We start from the raw sequence: 14,594 nt of genomic DNA, 5'->3' as shown, positions 1-14,594 counted from the left end.
TTCGAGTGGCCTCCTTACCCGTTCTGTAGTCTCGGGAGGCCTGAACTTCTCCGACTGGGCACACCAGTGTGTTTCCACGTACTGCTTCAGGATGACAGATGCCAGCTGTGAAGAGAGCAAGCTGAGGAGGCCGGCCAGAGAAAGTTGTTCTTCACCCGTCAAAGCCGTATTCACGGCCTGAGAGCTCCGTGTCAAGTCTATCCAAGCCTGACACCAAGTCCTAAGTTATTCAAACAAAGGGACATCCCCTACAAACCGAGCCCATCAGTCTGGACTTACCTGGCGGATGGCCAGCGCCCCCTGGGGGTCTACGGTCAGTTCTGCCAGGTGCACGCCAAATTCTGAAAGAGAACGTTCACTGTGAGTTTAAGAGCAACCGGGAGAGCCACAGCGACTTATCAGGCTCTGACCCTGACAGCAACCAGAGACTGCCCAGAAAGGCTTGGCTCACGGCCGGTAAGGGACACGGTGGCCTGCAGGGCAGTCCCTGCTCCTCCCACTTCCTCCAGCCCCCACATGGCCTCCTTTCCTGCAAAGGTGCACCCCTTAGACCAGTAAATGTAACATCTAAGTGAAAACTGGTATATCCAACCCCCCTCCCCAAATTAAAGGGTCAGATTTCAGGAGCTGCCCAGGTGTACAGTACCAGATAAGAGATGAAAATCTGGCCTGAACAGGCTCAGTCCTAAAACTACGACTCCTATAAGTGAACTGTTTTTAATAAGCAGCTCTTATTCCCAAATTAAAATTTAGATCCTTCGATGCAATCCCTATCAAAATCCCAATGGTGTTTTTGCAGAAATAGAAAAAAAACCCATCCTAAAATTCATATGGAAGCTCAAGGGACCTCAAGGACTCAGACCACCCAATTTCAAAACTTACTACCAATCTAGTCGTCAATATAACGTGCTACTGGCATCAAGACAGTCAAAGAGGAAAGAATAGTCTTTTCAACAACTGATGCTGGGACAACTGGATACCCACATGCGGAAAGACTGGACCCCTATCTAATACCATATGTAAAAACTAAAGATCTAAGACCTAAAACGGAAAATGCTTAGATGAAAACCTAGGACAAAAGCTTCATGACATTAGGTTTGGAAATTATTTCTTGGATGTGGACACCAAAGGCACAGGCAACAAAAGAAAAATTAGGCAAATTGGATTTCATGAGAATTCTAAAAATCTGTGCAAAGGACACTATCAGCCAAGTAAAACGGCTACCCACAGACTGGGAGAAAATGTGCAAATCTCTATGAATATGCGATTTAACATCCAGTCCTATAAAAAATATCCTACCACTCGACAACCAAATGACTTAATGAAATGATGGGCATAAAGTTCAAGTAGACACTTCTCCAACGACATACAAACGGCCAACAGGCACATGAAAAGATGCTCGGCATCACTAATCATCAGGCAGATGAAACCCGAACTGAGACACCACGTCACACCCATTAGGATGGCTACTATCAAAACCCAGAAGGAGTTTCCGTCGTGGCTCAGTGGTTATCGAATCTGACTAGGAACCATGAGGTTGCGGGTTCGATCTCTGGCCTTGTTCAGTGGGTTAAGGATCCGGCGTTGCCGTGAGCTGTGGTGTAGGTTGCAGATGTGGCTCAGATCCCGAGTTGCTGTGGCTCTGGCGTAGGCTGGCGGCTATAGCTCCGATTAGACCCAGCCCAAGAAATGGCAAAAAAAAGACAAAACAAACAAAACAAAAAAAACCCCCAGAAAACCAGCAATGGCAGGGATGTGGAGAAGTTGGAACTCTTTTTTTTTTTTTTGGTCTTTTTTGGGCCACACCTGTGGCATACAGAAGTTCCCAGGCTAGGAGTCTAATTGGAGCTAGAGCCACTCGCCTACACCACAGCCATAGCCATAGCCATGCCAGATCCGAGCTGCATCTGTGACCTACACCACAGCTCATGCAACACCGGATCCTTAACCCACTGAGCAAGGCCAGGGATCAAACCCACGACCTCATGGTTCCTAGTGGGATACGTTTCCGATGCACCACAATGGGAACTCCAGATAAGTTGGAACTCTTATGCACTGTTACTTAGAATGTAAAATGGTAGAGCTTCTGGGAGAACAGTACAGTGGTTCCTTAAAGTAGAAGGTAAGTAGAATTATCATATGATCCAGCAAATTCCACTTCTGGGTATATACCCCAAAGAACTGAAAGCGGGGTCTTGTAGAGATATTTGTACACCATGTTGATAGCAGCATTAGTCATACCAGCCACCCAAAGGTCACCGACAGATGACTGGATAAGTGAGATGTGGTATATAAGTACAATGGTAGGTCACTCGGCCTCTAGAGGACGGAAATTCTGCAATATACTAAAACAACGGCTACAGTGCATGAACCGTGAGGAGAGCGTGCTAAGTGGAATAAGTCGGTCACAAAAAGACAAAATCTGTGTGCATACACTTATGAGGTACTCAGCGTTGAGTCAAAATCTAACAGACAGAAAGTACAGCGGTGACTGTGAGAGGCTGGTGGGGGGACTGGGGAGGTATTATTTAATGGGTGGAGAGAGATTCGGTTTTACAAGCTGAAATGGGGATGGTTGGTGGTGAAGGCTATACAACAATATCAATGTATTTAATACCATGAACTGTGTGCACTTAACATTAAGATGGTAAATTTCATATTAAGTGAATTTCAATACAAGAAAGAAGTTTCAGTTATATCTAACTTACACTTGCAAAGATGTAAATGATCAAATATTTATTTGTGGAAGGAGAAAGCAGACTGTAAGGCCAAGAGTGCCACGTCTCGCTTTCCAGGCCAGCAACTACCAGCAACAGTGGCTACTGAGTACCTGAGACATGGCTGTGACAAATGCCGCATGCTGTGAATGTGAAACACACACCAGACTGCAAACGTAGCATGAAAACAAAACACTGTAAAATATTTCAGCAAAGCTTACATCGATTATATATCAAAATAATCCATTGCATACATTGGGTTAAGTGACTACAGCATTAAAAATTAATTTTCCTTGTTTCTTTTCACCTTGCTAGAAAATGAAAATGTTCATTTGTGACTCACATTCTACCCTAATGGAGGGCACTTTCTCGAGAATGAACATGGGTTTTCAGAACGGCCTGGTTGTGGCAGGTGCACAGGGCACAACAGGCTCACCATCCCACTTGGAAGCTACAGATCAGTGGGGTTAGAGCCTCAGCTCTGGAATTGCTGTGTCAATCCCTATTCAAATTCCAAAGGCTCCTTCCCCAGAAATAGAACAAACAATCCTAAAATCTGTGTGGAACCATAAAACACCCAAAGAGCCAAAGCAATCCTGAGAAAGAACAAAGCTAGAAGCATCACACTTCCTGATTTTAAACCACATCACAAAACTATAGTAATTAAAACAGTATCGTATCAGCACAGAAACAGACACAGAGATTGATGAAACAGAATAGAGTGCAAAAATTAACCCACACGTTCATGGTCAATTTATTCACAACAAAGGAGCCAAAAGTATACAATGGGGAAAAGACAGTCTCTTCAATAAATGGTGCTGGGAACACCACTGAGCCACAAAGGGAACTCCCCACAGTATTTTCTTTTTAAGGCACTTTTTCAGTAATTTTTTCATGGACCACTATGATGTGGGTTTTTAATTTCCTTCCAGGAGTACAATTTCTGGATCATCACTATAGGGACAAACTAAAATGAGAACAAGATACTCATAAGCTGTGGAAAAGATACTGAGGTATAAAGTGGGACTTTTTTGAGAAGGGTTTGAAACTTGAGTGGAGACCATAAGCCTAAACAAATCTGAATAACTGCCATCCCAGCGAAAGCACAGATACTGCTGTGGGATTAACATGGAGACTCGCAGAGGGAAAAGAAACCGTGCCTTTCCCATCAGTCCACACTGGCACCAACGCAAAGACGTATTACACAGCAAATCCTGCCAGAGTTCAGGCGTCCTTTCTCATCAACCTGAGAACTTCCAATCCACTCATCTCACCTTCTGAGACAGCCCACACTCTGTCTATGGGGTGTGTCTCTCCCTGAATAACTCTGCTTTCATTTTACCAAGGCTCACTCTCGAATCCTTTCCTGGGCAAGGCCAAGACCCTCACCTGACGGCCCCATCCCAAGAACTCACCCAAGATCAGGATATAACCATCCTCTCACGCCCCATTTTCCTGCAACATCTTTACAAAAGAAGAGGAAGAAGGTGATCTCTCTCCCACCTCATTTCTTCTTGGATTATAAAAACGGAGCCTACTTAGTTCTCAGGGCAGAGCCCCGATGCCTCCTTCACAAGTGTCTGATCGATGTTAATAACTCTACATCTTACCAATCAGAGAGAGAGAGGAAGGAAGGAAGGAAGGAAAGAAGGAAGGAAGGGCTTAGTGCGAATCCATTTGTCCCATGTGCGGGCCAGGAGGAGGTAGCCCTCTGGTGAGGATCACAGTACTGGATCTTTGTCTAGCAACCTATCAAAGATCACGCCCCAGCTTCCACCAGTCACTTGCCTCACACATCCCTGAGGCTGCAAAGGACGACGAGAGGAAGCGATCCTCCCAAGATTAAGATCCAAGTGGGGCCCAGAGACCTAAGTCAGCCAGGGAATTCGTACCTACAATGAGCACAACGCAGTAGATGTTCTCTGAACATTTATTTCCCCCACACAGGAAAGAAGCAGCTTGGAATTTTGAAACACATGACTCTCTGCTCAAAAGCTTTAATGGGAAGGAAAATCTTCAAAGAATATCATCACCATCCACTAGGGACAAATTTCTAAAACAGAAGGGAAAGCCCCCAAATCCAAAGACAAAGAATTCATTTGTATTAGGTTGTAGGGAGATAGAAGAGAGAGTGTATCAATTATTATTATTATTTTTTGTCTTTTTCTAGGGCTGCACCCGAGGCATATGGAGGGTCCCAGGCTAGGGGTCCAATCGGAACTGTAGCCACCGGCCTTCACCAGAGCCACAGCAACTCAGGATCCAAGCTGAGTCTTCAACCTATACCACAACTCACGGCAATGCCGGACCCCTAACCCACTGAGCAAGGCCAGGGACCGAACCCAGCACCTCATGGCTCCCAGTTGGATTCATTAACCACTGAGCCACGACGGGAACTCCTGAATTATTACTTTATTTAACCTAGTCTGCCTAGACCATTCACCCATTGGAAATACAGGGATATCGGTTGCCATAGAAGAGTCTGATACCATAAAATTTAACTTTATTTTTAGTGAATTTAATCTTTTTTTGGTCTTTTCTAGGGCCACACCTGCAGCACATGGAGGTTCCCAGGCCAGGGGTTGAATTGGAGCTGTAGCTGCCGGCCTACACCACAGCCACAGCAACACCGGATCCTTAACTCACTGAGCGAGGCCAGGGATCAAACCCGCAACCTCATGGTTCCCAGTCGGATTCGTTAACCACTGTGCCACAGTGGGAACTCCATCCTGAATTTAATTTTAATTTACTTAAAAGCTCTAAGAAGAATCACTTACAAGGTATGATAGCGGTGGTATGGTGTTGATGGTGAATTCTGTGCTATAAAAATAATGCACAAAATGAAAAGCCAGAAAATACCCTCAAGTTCTCTTACTTTAAATCTGATTAATGCCCTTGCCCTTATCATTGATGACTTCTGTGAAGAAGTAAAAATCCTATTTGCAGATATTCACTCGACAGAGATCATACAGTATTTTTTTGAAGAAGTATAAATAAGTAATCTGTAAAGAAAAAAGGACCTTCATTTCAGGGTGTGTTGGTGGATTTCTAGTTTTGTTGAAACTAACATCATTTCTTTAGAAAGCAGTAGAAAGAACAGCTGAATCACTTACTTTCGGATGATTAAGGCAGGGAAAATACAAAGAAGCACAGATACACTTGGCTGCTTTGTTGTGTCTCCCTTTAAAGGATCAGTTCGGCTTAAACTAAGATTCGATCTATGAAGTGAAGCCCAAGGGGGACTACCCCAATCAGGCTGCATGAGGAGAGCTTTCTAAAGCCCTTTTCGTTAGGAAACTTAATTTCTCTCATCCCTTTCCCCAAGGCGAATAAGGCTGACCCACTCCGTGACTCCGGGCTCTCACTCTGGCTCTCCGTGGTCTGGATTACACCTGCGATCCAATCCTGAGCGGTACCCCCTGACCTCCTTTCTAAGAAACCGTCTCCCTTCTCTCTTAACCATCCCCTCCGGCCTTGTAGTCTCTGCTCCCCTCTCTTGTCTTCCTTGCTCCTCTCTCTCATTTTGGCTCACTAGGCAAAAAACATTTTGCTGCTAAAACTCAGCTTAGAAGGGACGATCCAAAGGAGAGCAAGGAGGGCAGAGGATAAGTTAAGAAATGCATGCTGCTGGTCTACTAGCAGCACAAGAGCCGGCAATGCCTGGACAGCCAGGGAAGCTATGGGAGGAAGAACCAGGCACAAGGACTGCTCTGGGAAGAAGGGGTTCTGAGTGGGGCTCTGGAGAAGCCCCTTTCTCACGGGGGTCGGTAAGCACCACAAAACCACAGCTGAAAAGAAAAAGAAAACTCTGCCACTGGCCTTTGTCCGAGCGTGGCCGCCTTCCGCTGGGCTCAGTGCCCGCCACATGCCCAGGAGCGCGTCTGGATCCTTGAGGGCTCCCTTCGCGGCTGACAGTGCTTACGCTACACTGTAAGAGAGCCAGAAAAGCGCCCATGAGAACCAGGAAGCCAACTTCCAGCCAGCACGCGCATCTCTCTAGGCACCTAATATGGGGAATCCACACTGACACCTGGGCAGCCTGGGACCCTAGGAAAAGCGAGGGAGATAATCCCCCCGCCCCAGCTCACAACAATGGTGGTGGGAGGAAAGCAAAAATGTACGTCCCGTGACATACCTGCTGGGAGCAAGACAGGGAAGACTAAGCCAAGGCCAAATGTCTCCATTTCTGGTGACCAAAAGAAACAACTGAAAGAAGACAATGACCCAGGGTCTAAATCTAGTCATCCTGCCATATGAAAAGTCTATGCTATGCTGGCCTGGAGAAGGAAAGCTTATAAAGGAAAGCAACCCACGACGCCGCTAAGGTGACGCTGCTCAGAAGACAGTAGACAGAGGAGGAAAAAGGAGGAAATAACTTCATTCTAAGATACAAAAAAACTCAAGCGTAAGTACACCAAAAATAGAGCTGAAATTCTCAAAAGTCACAATCTTATCCTAAGTCAGACAAAAAAGAGTTGACAGAGCTGAGTAGAGGACATTAGACTTGGATGCACAAGATCTCTGGCAGTTCAAAAACTTCCCTTCTTTTTAAGTACTATAAGATACTAGATGTGATCTCACCTGATAAATAAAATGGAATTAGAAGAATACTCTAAAAGATCTAAAAGACTAATTTTTACTTTACTAAAATAGAACCAGATTCCTGTTAACCCTGCTGATACAACTCAAAAGGTCAATCTTCCTAAGGAAGACGAAAGGGTTCCTGAGTATCCGCTGGAATACGGTTCGGCATGGGAAGAGCCAAATTCTCAGGTTCAGAAGGGGAGTGCCGTCTGAAGAAGGTGGTGAGAAGCACCGCCCCGCTAATAAAGGAGCCCTGTTAAACAGGCTTTCACTACTCAGAAAGCTTTGCTGGGTTTCCCTCTGCTTCTGAGTGACAAGGGAAACAACGAACACAGGGACTCACGAAAATCATTCCGGGACACCAGGCTGATGAGCGCCATCTATCCTCACCCTTTTATTTTTTGTCTTTTTGCCATTTTCTTGGGCTGCTCCCGCGGCATATGGAGGTTCCCAGGCCAGGGGTCGAATCGGAGTTGCAGCCGCCAGCCCACACCAGAGCCACAGCAACGCAGGATCTGAGCCGCATCTGCAACCTACACCACAGCTCATGGCAACGCCGGATCCTTAACCCACTGAGCAAGGCCAGAGATCGAACCCGCAACCTCATGGTTCCTAGTCAGATTCATTAACCACTGCGCCTCGACGGGAACGCCTGTCCTCACCCTTTTAAACCTGACCCACCAATGGAGTCAGGTGGGTCTCTCACATACACGTATTTCCTGGGCTTAAGAGAACAGGCCCCATTCTGAAAAACATGATAACTGCATACAGGCAAGTTATTTCTTGGAAAACATCAGCTGGCAGACTGAGTAACCGACCAGGATGTACTCTGGGCTCCAGCACCTCAATTTCTAAGATAACTGCTTCTCAAAATCTGCTCTGCCCCAGAATCTGGTCAGAGTAGGTCACCCTCGCCTGTCTGTCCGCTGAACAGGCAGCTGATAACTGACCTGTGTCTTTCCCCCAAAAAAAACCAAATTAGAGATTGTTCCACATAATCTCCAAGACCAGGGGTCAGCACCTGACAGCTGAGGAGGTAGCACACCCGTGTCTGTCAAGGGAACGTACTGGTTAATCTTAAGGATCAGTTGGGACCAATCTCATCTGTAAGGTAACGAGAAATGGCTCGTGAAGACAGTATGGCAAGTTCCTGTGTAGGGCAGTGGGATGAGGATCTGGTGTTGCCACAGCTGGAGCACAGGCTGCAGCTGCGGTACAGGTTCAATCTCTGGCCCAGGAACTGCCACATGCCACAACAGCAGCCAAAAAATCCCCACGGTTATTCGAGAGGACAGAGGGACTGTAAACAAGCAGATTTGGCTGTCATCCAACCTTGGGCTTCATGAAACCAAAAAAGGATCAAAAGAACACAAATAGTAATAGACACCAACTCCCAGATGTCTTGTTAACTTCAAGTGTGAAGGAAGTGTGCTTCCTAGGACCAGAAAGCAAGGTTTCTTCTACTGGATAAAACTCAAATGTGAAGCAACTCCAAACAGTGGAAAAGGTTCATTCATTTGCAAGAATGGCTTCTGACCTTGGCCGGCAGGGCGTACCAACAGAGCAACACCCTGCCAGTTTCATCGGGCCAGGCGACTGGCTAAGCCTGGCCAGGAAGCCAGCTGCTTTATTTCCACAAAAGGAGGGCAATGATTAGCAAAGAAGCCCACCACGCTAAGGAGATGCATGAGATTCAAACGGACTACAACAGAGGAGGTACCCAGGACTTAATGGGCAAAGACAATCTGTTAAAGGCCACAAGAGGAACAGAGAAAAGCAAGGTACTGAATCTGAGGAATGGATCGCCATTCTCCATCTCAAAGAGAGGTTACCGAAAGGCATGAATTTCTACAGTTTTTATTTATTTTTTATTTTATTTTTTTGCTTTATGGCCACACCTACAGCATATGGAGGTTCCCAGGCTAGGGGTCAAATCGGAGCTACAGCTGCCGGCCTGCACCACAGCTCATGGCAATGCTGTGATCCCTGACCCACTGGGAGAGGCCAGGGATCGAACCTGCATCCTCATGGATACTAGCTAGATTCATTTCCGCTGCACCACAATGGGAACACCCAGTTTTTAAATAAAAAGAAGGAATTAGGCTATTTAGAAACACAAACCACCTCCAAAGGGTCCCAAATACCACATTCAACTCCAAAAACTTGATTCAACCTTGCAGGTCATACCCTAAACCTTCAACTTTATGCAAGCAATAACTTGAATGTGATGAGGTTCCTCTGCTTTGTCACTTCATACTCAAGGGAGACAGATTGTGAATAAAGGAATTTTACCCAGGAGGCTATAATAACTCCCACAGATCAACCTATGCATGGCTCCCAGAGAGCTTTCTTCTATCCCGAGGTTGCTCCTCTTGCAGTGTCTGACATTTTCCAGAACAATGACAGCTCCAACTAGGCCTTCAAAAACCGGGTCCCTAACCTGTTGGATCCCAAATCTCTAAGTATTTCCAAGAGAAGTGACTTAGTTTTCAATGGTGCTCCATGTCGTGGGAGGACGTTACATTTAAAGGAAAGCTGTTTTAAGTCTTTTTCAACAAAAACCCTAAGTCCAGTAGGAGGGCCACTGCGAGGTTCTGAGAGTGCCTGGTCAGACCACCGGCAATTTGAGTGCTGGTGGAACCTCCCTGCTGAGCTGGGGGAGCGGAGCCCCGACGGACCAGACGCATTTCTGACATAAAGCCCGAGAGGATTTCTCTCCTCTGGGTTCAGGATCAAACTGCCCGTGTAGCAAGGCTCCCCCGGGCCTGGGGAAGGCCCGCTGGGCAGGAACTGACAGGCGACCTCAAGCCAGAGGCTCGTTCTTTCCTCCATCATTCTCAAGCCTATACTAGGAGGATGCGGACAAAGACTCAAAGACAAAGGATGATCAGCTTCCCCGAGCAGTGCCAACCACTCCGAAAAGCCCCGGGGAGCGCGCGGGAGGGGAGGCGGCCGCACAGGCGTCTGACTGATTCCCGGGGAGGCGCGCGGAGGCGCGGTCCCGCCAGGTCTCCGGCCCACGGCCGCGGCCTCAACCCCGCCGCCCGCTCGCCCAGCCCCGCGCTCCCGGCCGAGAGCGAGCCCGGGCCCGCGCTCAGCGCGCCTGCCCCGGACCCTCCGCGCCGCCGCCCAGGGTCCTCCCGGAGCCTCCCTCCCTGGACCCTCCCTCCGTGGGGCCCTCCCTCCGGGACCCTCCCGCCCCGGATCCTCCCTCCCCGGCCGGCCTCTCCAGGACCCTCCACGCCGCCGCCCAGGCGCCTCCCTCCCGGGGGGACCTTCCCTCCCGGGAGAACCCTCCTTCCCCACCGGCCTCCCTGACTAGCCTCCCCAGGACCCTCCCTCCCCAGCCTGCGGTCAGCGCGGCCCAGGTCAGCCGCCCTCGCGACGACCCGCCTCACTCACCCTCTGTCACCTCCAGCACTTTGATCTGCTCCTCGGCGGCCGCCCGCACTTCCTGCACCGGAGACAGGATCCCGGTGAGCGTATCCACCAGCGCCTCTTTCAGCCCTTGGGCCACCGGCCCCGGCAGCCCCGAGGCCGCGCCAGCCGCCGCCGCCGCCGCCATCTTTCTCCCGCCGCGCGCCAGCCCCGCGGCCCGACCCGCCGCCGCCGGACGGCTCCCGCGCGCGGCCAATCCGCGAAGCCGCGCCTGCGCACAGGCCGGGCGGGCGCGCGAGGGGCGGGGCAGCGGCATGAGCCTCCCGAGACAGCGCCGCCTGCGGTGGAGACAAGAACTGCAGCGCCTCAGCGGGAAGCCTGTCGAGTGAGCCCCCGCGAGGTGCGGGCTCCCCGACGGCCGCAGACAGCGCGTGGGCAGCCTTGGCCGCAGCTCAGGCCAAGACCTGTACCTCCTCTTGCACGGATCCTTTCGGGGTGAGATGCTGCGTTAGGAGAGGGTGGGATGGGAATGAGTGGACAAGGCTTTAGGGAGGGGGTTGGAAGCCGACCTCTTTCCCCCCACAACTAATGAGTCTCTTAATCTCAGATCCTTAAGCGACTGAGCGAGGCCCGGATGGAACATGCATCCTCAGAGAGACCATGTTGGGTCCTTAACCCACTGAGCCACCACAGGGAACTCATCGCAGTTTCAGGAATCCAAAGGGCAGGGAAAGAATCTGAAGTGGGCTGGGCAGAGGGGAGCGGTCATCTTGCAGAGGCCGGGTCCATGGTTTTTCCAGCCAGGTGAGCCTAACCTCATGGTCAGATAGTCGCTGGCCAGGAGAGAGACCTGCGTCGGTAAGGCTGTCCCCTCCAGAGAAAGTACTTATCTGACTATTGGAGAATAAGTCCCATGTGCTGAGAAAGTGTAAATTTTTTCTCCAGGTGAGTTACCACTGGACCTTTAAAGGGTGGAGAGTGAATGCAATGCTTGCCGTGGTAGAAGGATGGTACCATTGTTGGGGTGGGAGGTTCAGACCAAACAGGACAGATGTTTCATAATAAGCTGTTCAGGTTGAATGCCTTAAAATGGTTTCTAGGGATCATGACTTGTTCCTAAGTGGCAAAGAGGACCAGGTAGCCACTCTTAGCCCAGTTCTAAGACCGTGGATGCTAAGCTGTCAACAATCAGGGATCAGGTCACTTCATCTGAGTATTCTTCTGAAAGAATGATTCCTCTCGTGTTTGTCTGTACGTGCAGTATACAAAAGTTCCTGGGCCAGGGGTCAAAAATCTGAGCCACAGCAGTGACAGTGCTGGCTCCTTAACCTGCTAGGCCACCAGGGAACTTTTCCTTGATTGCTTATTTCAGGGAGAGCTCTGAACTATTTGCCACCTCCCTGATAGAGGGCAGAGCTGGGTTGGGTCCCCATAGCAGTTTCCTAGGGGAAAGATTGCCTCCTGGACCCCAAAGTTTCACAGTGGGGAAGAGTAGGATTTGTCATTTTCCTTCTTTGAGTGGCCAGGAGAAGCAGAACTCCATTAGAATGAACAGCCTCTTTTCTCCTAGGTTGATTCACTTTTCCCCCAGGTCCAGAAGGTGGTATGTTTTCTAACACCATGGCCATGAAGGAAGGACTTCTGGGCTGGATGTTTTGCATTCTGGTGAAGGATGCTGGGTCTGTGCAGGCAAGACCCTCCCCCCCACACACACAAACATACCCACAACCAAAGGGGCCCAGAGACTCCTGCTTAGGGTTGGAGGGTCAGCCATCAACAGGCAGGTGGGTCTCACCTCTGGATTAGCCAAATGATCTTCCAGAGCAAGGAAAGGCCAAAAGACCAGTAGAGACAGACACCAGAGAGGGAGTGAGAGAGTGCCAGCAGACAACACAGGAGATAACTTTATTGAAATGCAATGGCGTTGAACAGGTGACTCTGGCTGGGGAGACACATGCCTGGTGGACAGAGAGCCTCGACGAGGGGCCTTTGGCAGTGACGGGAGAAAGGCTTCTTCCGCTGGCCCTGGCATGGATTTAAGGATCAGCCAATTTCTTGTTCAGGCAAATCACCGAGGGGGCGGCCCAGTTCTTTGATGATGGTTACAGCAACTGTGTACAACGGCTCGCTTTCTCCACGCTGGGTGTCAAGGGGAAGGGCCCGTGGTACAAAACCGAAACACACAGACACAACACACAGATCCTGGTTTGGGGCTTTGCGCCCAATAAATTAAAAAATATATATATATTGCAAAGATTCCTGCCTGCCTTCCACCGGAGGACCGGCGGGCCTTCGGAAACAAAGCCACCATCACACAGACAGCACTGCCAGAAGCAGGATGGGTGGGAGGGAGAAGGAAAGGAATCCAGCAGGGGTTGGAATTCCTTTAAGAAAAAGATGGTTCTGTTGAAAGAAACCAAAACAGAAAAGGAGGAGGAAGTGGGAGGCGCCTGCACCGCAGTGGCCCAGAGACCGGGGAGGGGCGAGCTCCCTCTCCTGGTCTTCGTCCAGGAGGCACAGCAGGGACATCCCGTGGGAGGCCGGGGGCAGCGGCGAGGGGTATTTTAGGGCAGCTGTTTGCTCGCCTTCCTCTGGCTCTAGTCCTTCTCCAGGTCCTGGGTCCCCAGTTCAGGATGCCCACTACCAGATGTCCCTTCGTCCTCTGCCCACAAGGGCCCTCAAGGGAAAAAGGACAAAATGAAACAAAACCAGTCAGTCATGCCTCATCTCCCCACGGCCCCACCAGCGGGAGTCTGTGAGTTTGGAAAGACAGGAAGCTCCTTTCAGATTGTTTTAAGATCTTATTCCATCGCTATTAGCATTTGTGTGGCCAAGTCCTGGTGGAGGGAAAGGAGGTTCTGGCAGGTTCTAGGACCCCAGCAGTGCTCTTTAGAACTCAAACAAGGGCCAGGGATGCTGCTAAGAGAACGGGCTGTCACAGAAATACCAATCGGGTTTTTTTTTTTTTTAGTTGCAATTTTTAAAAAATCAAAGTATAATTGATACACAGTGCTGGGCCAATTCCTGCTGTACCCAATCAGACTTTTTAACTCTTGGCATCCTAATACGAAAGTGGCAAAAGGCTCATCAGCATAGACCTGTCATCTAGAAGAGGACCTGGAGGAGACCTTGTTCTGCCTTCTCCCCGTAAGCCTATAGCCTGCCAAGGAGGAGTTTCAGAGCCATGCCATCTTCCTCCGTATGTTGGACTAGGAGGTGCAGACATGCCGCTAAGGTCTGCCCAAAGGCACACATACCTTTTCTTTCCACAGTTTTCTTGTTTTGTTTCTTTCGTTTTGGTCTTTTTAGGGCCACACACGTGGCATATGGAAGGTCCCAGGCTAGGGGTGGAATAGGAGCTGTAATTGCCAGCCTACACCACAGCCACAGCAACGTGGGATCTGAGCTGTGTCTGTGACCTACAACACAGCTCACGGCAACACCAGATCCTTAACCCACTGAGCGAGGTCAGGGATCAAACTCTTGTCCTTATGGATGCTAGTCAGGTTCATTAACCGCTGAGCCACAATGGGAGCTCTATCTTTCCATGTTAAAGAAAGGGAAAAACAGAATCATGAGACAGCTTTCAAACTCATGTTACAGTCTGACTCATAACCTAGGACCTTAATTGTGGTGCTCAAGGCCTAGGGGGGGCCCTGATACCTGGCTGATACCAACACAGTGAATTTCAAACTTGTGCATCAGAATTGCCAAAAGGGTTTTGTTAAAATATGAATTGCTGGGCCCTCTCCTCACTTTCTGACTCAGGGTGTCTGGACTGGGGTCTGAGAATTTCATGTTGAGTGGGTTCCTGGATGCCGCTGTCATTGCTGGTCTGGAAGCTTCTGTTGAGAACCTCTGCTTTAAGAAATAAAAGATCCCTAGCCTGGGACCCTCCATATGCTGTGGGTGCAG

General features: G+C 49.4%; 1 protein-coding gene across 8 annotated transcripts in view; it reads right to left on the bottom strand.

Annotated features, from left to right (window-relative positions):
• IPO9 (importin 9) overlaps positions 1-10,933 on the bottom strand; it is a 40,169-nt gene extending 29,236 nt beyond the window's left edge. For 3 of the 8 annotated variants that reach the window (XR_002336274.1, XR_002336275.1, XM_021064519.1), the window contains exons 1-3: positions 10,704-10,926; positions 280-341; positions 19-105 (exon numbers count right to left, since the gene is read on the bottom strand). Coding sequence is in view for 2 of the 8 variants with exons in the window: in XM_021064519.1 (XP_020920178.1) it covers positions 19-105; positions 280-341; positions 10,704-10,866 (312 nt within the window). In the remaining 6 variants the exon portion in view is untranslated. Of the gene's footprint in view, positions 1-18; positions 106-279; positions 342-5,494; positions 6,646-10,703 lie in introns of all 8 variants that reach the window. The other 5 variants (XR_002336277.1, XM_021064521.1, XR_002336276.1 and 2 more) reach the window with 4 other exon arrangements.

Source organism: Sus scrofa, chromosome 10 (genome assembly GCF_000003025.6).
Source record: "Sus scrofa isolate TJ Tabasco breed Duroc chromosome 10, Sscrofa11.1, whole genome shotgun sequence".
NCBI classification, from domain to species: domain Eukaryota; kingdom Metazoa; phylum Chordata; class Mammalia; order Artiodactyla; family Suidae; genus Sus; species Sus scrofa.
Note: the sequence above shows the minus strand (reverse complement) of the source record. Positions and strands in the feature narration are given on the sequence as shown.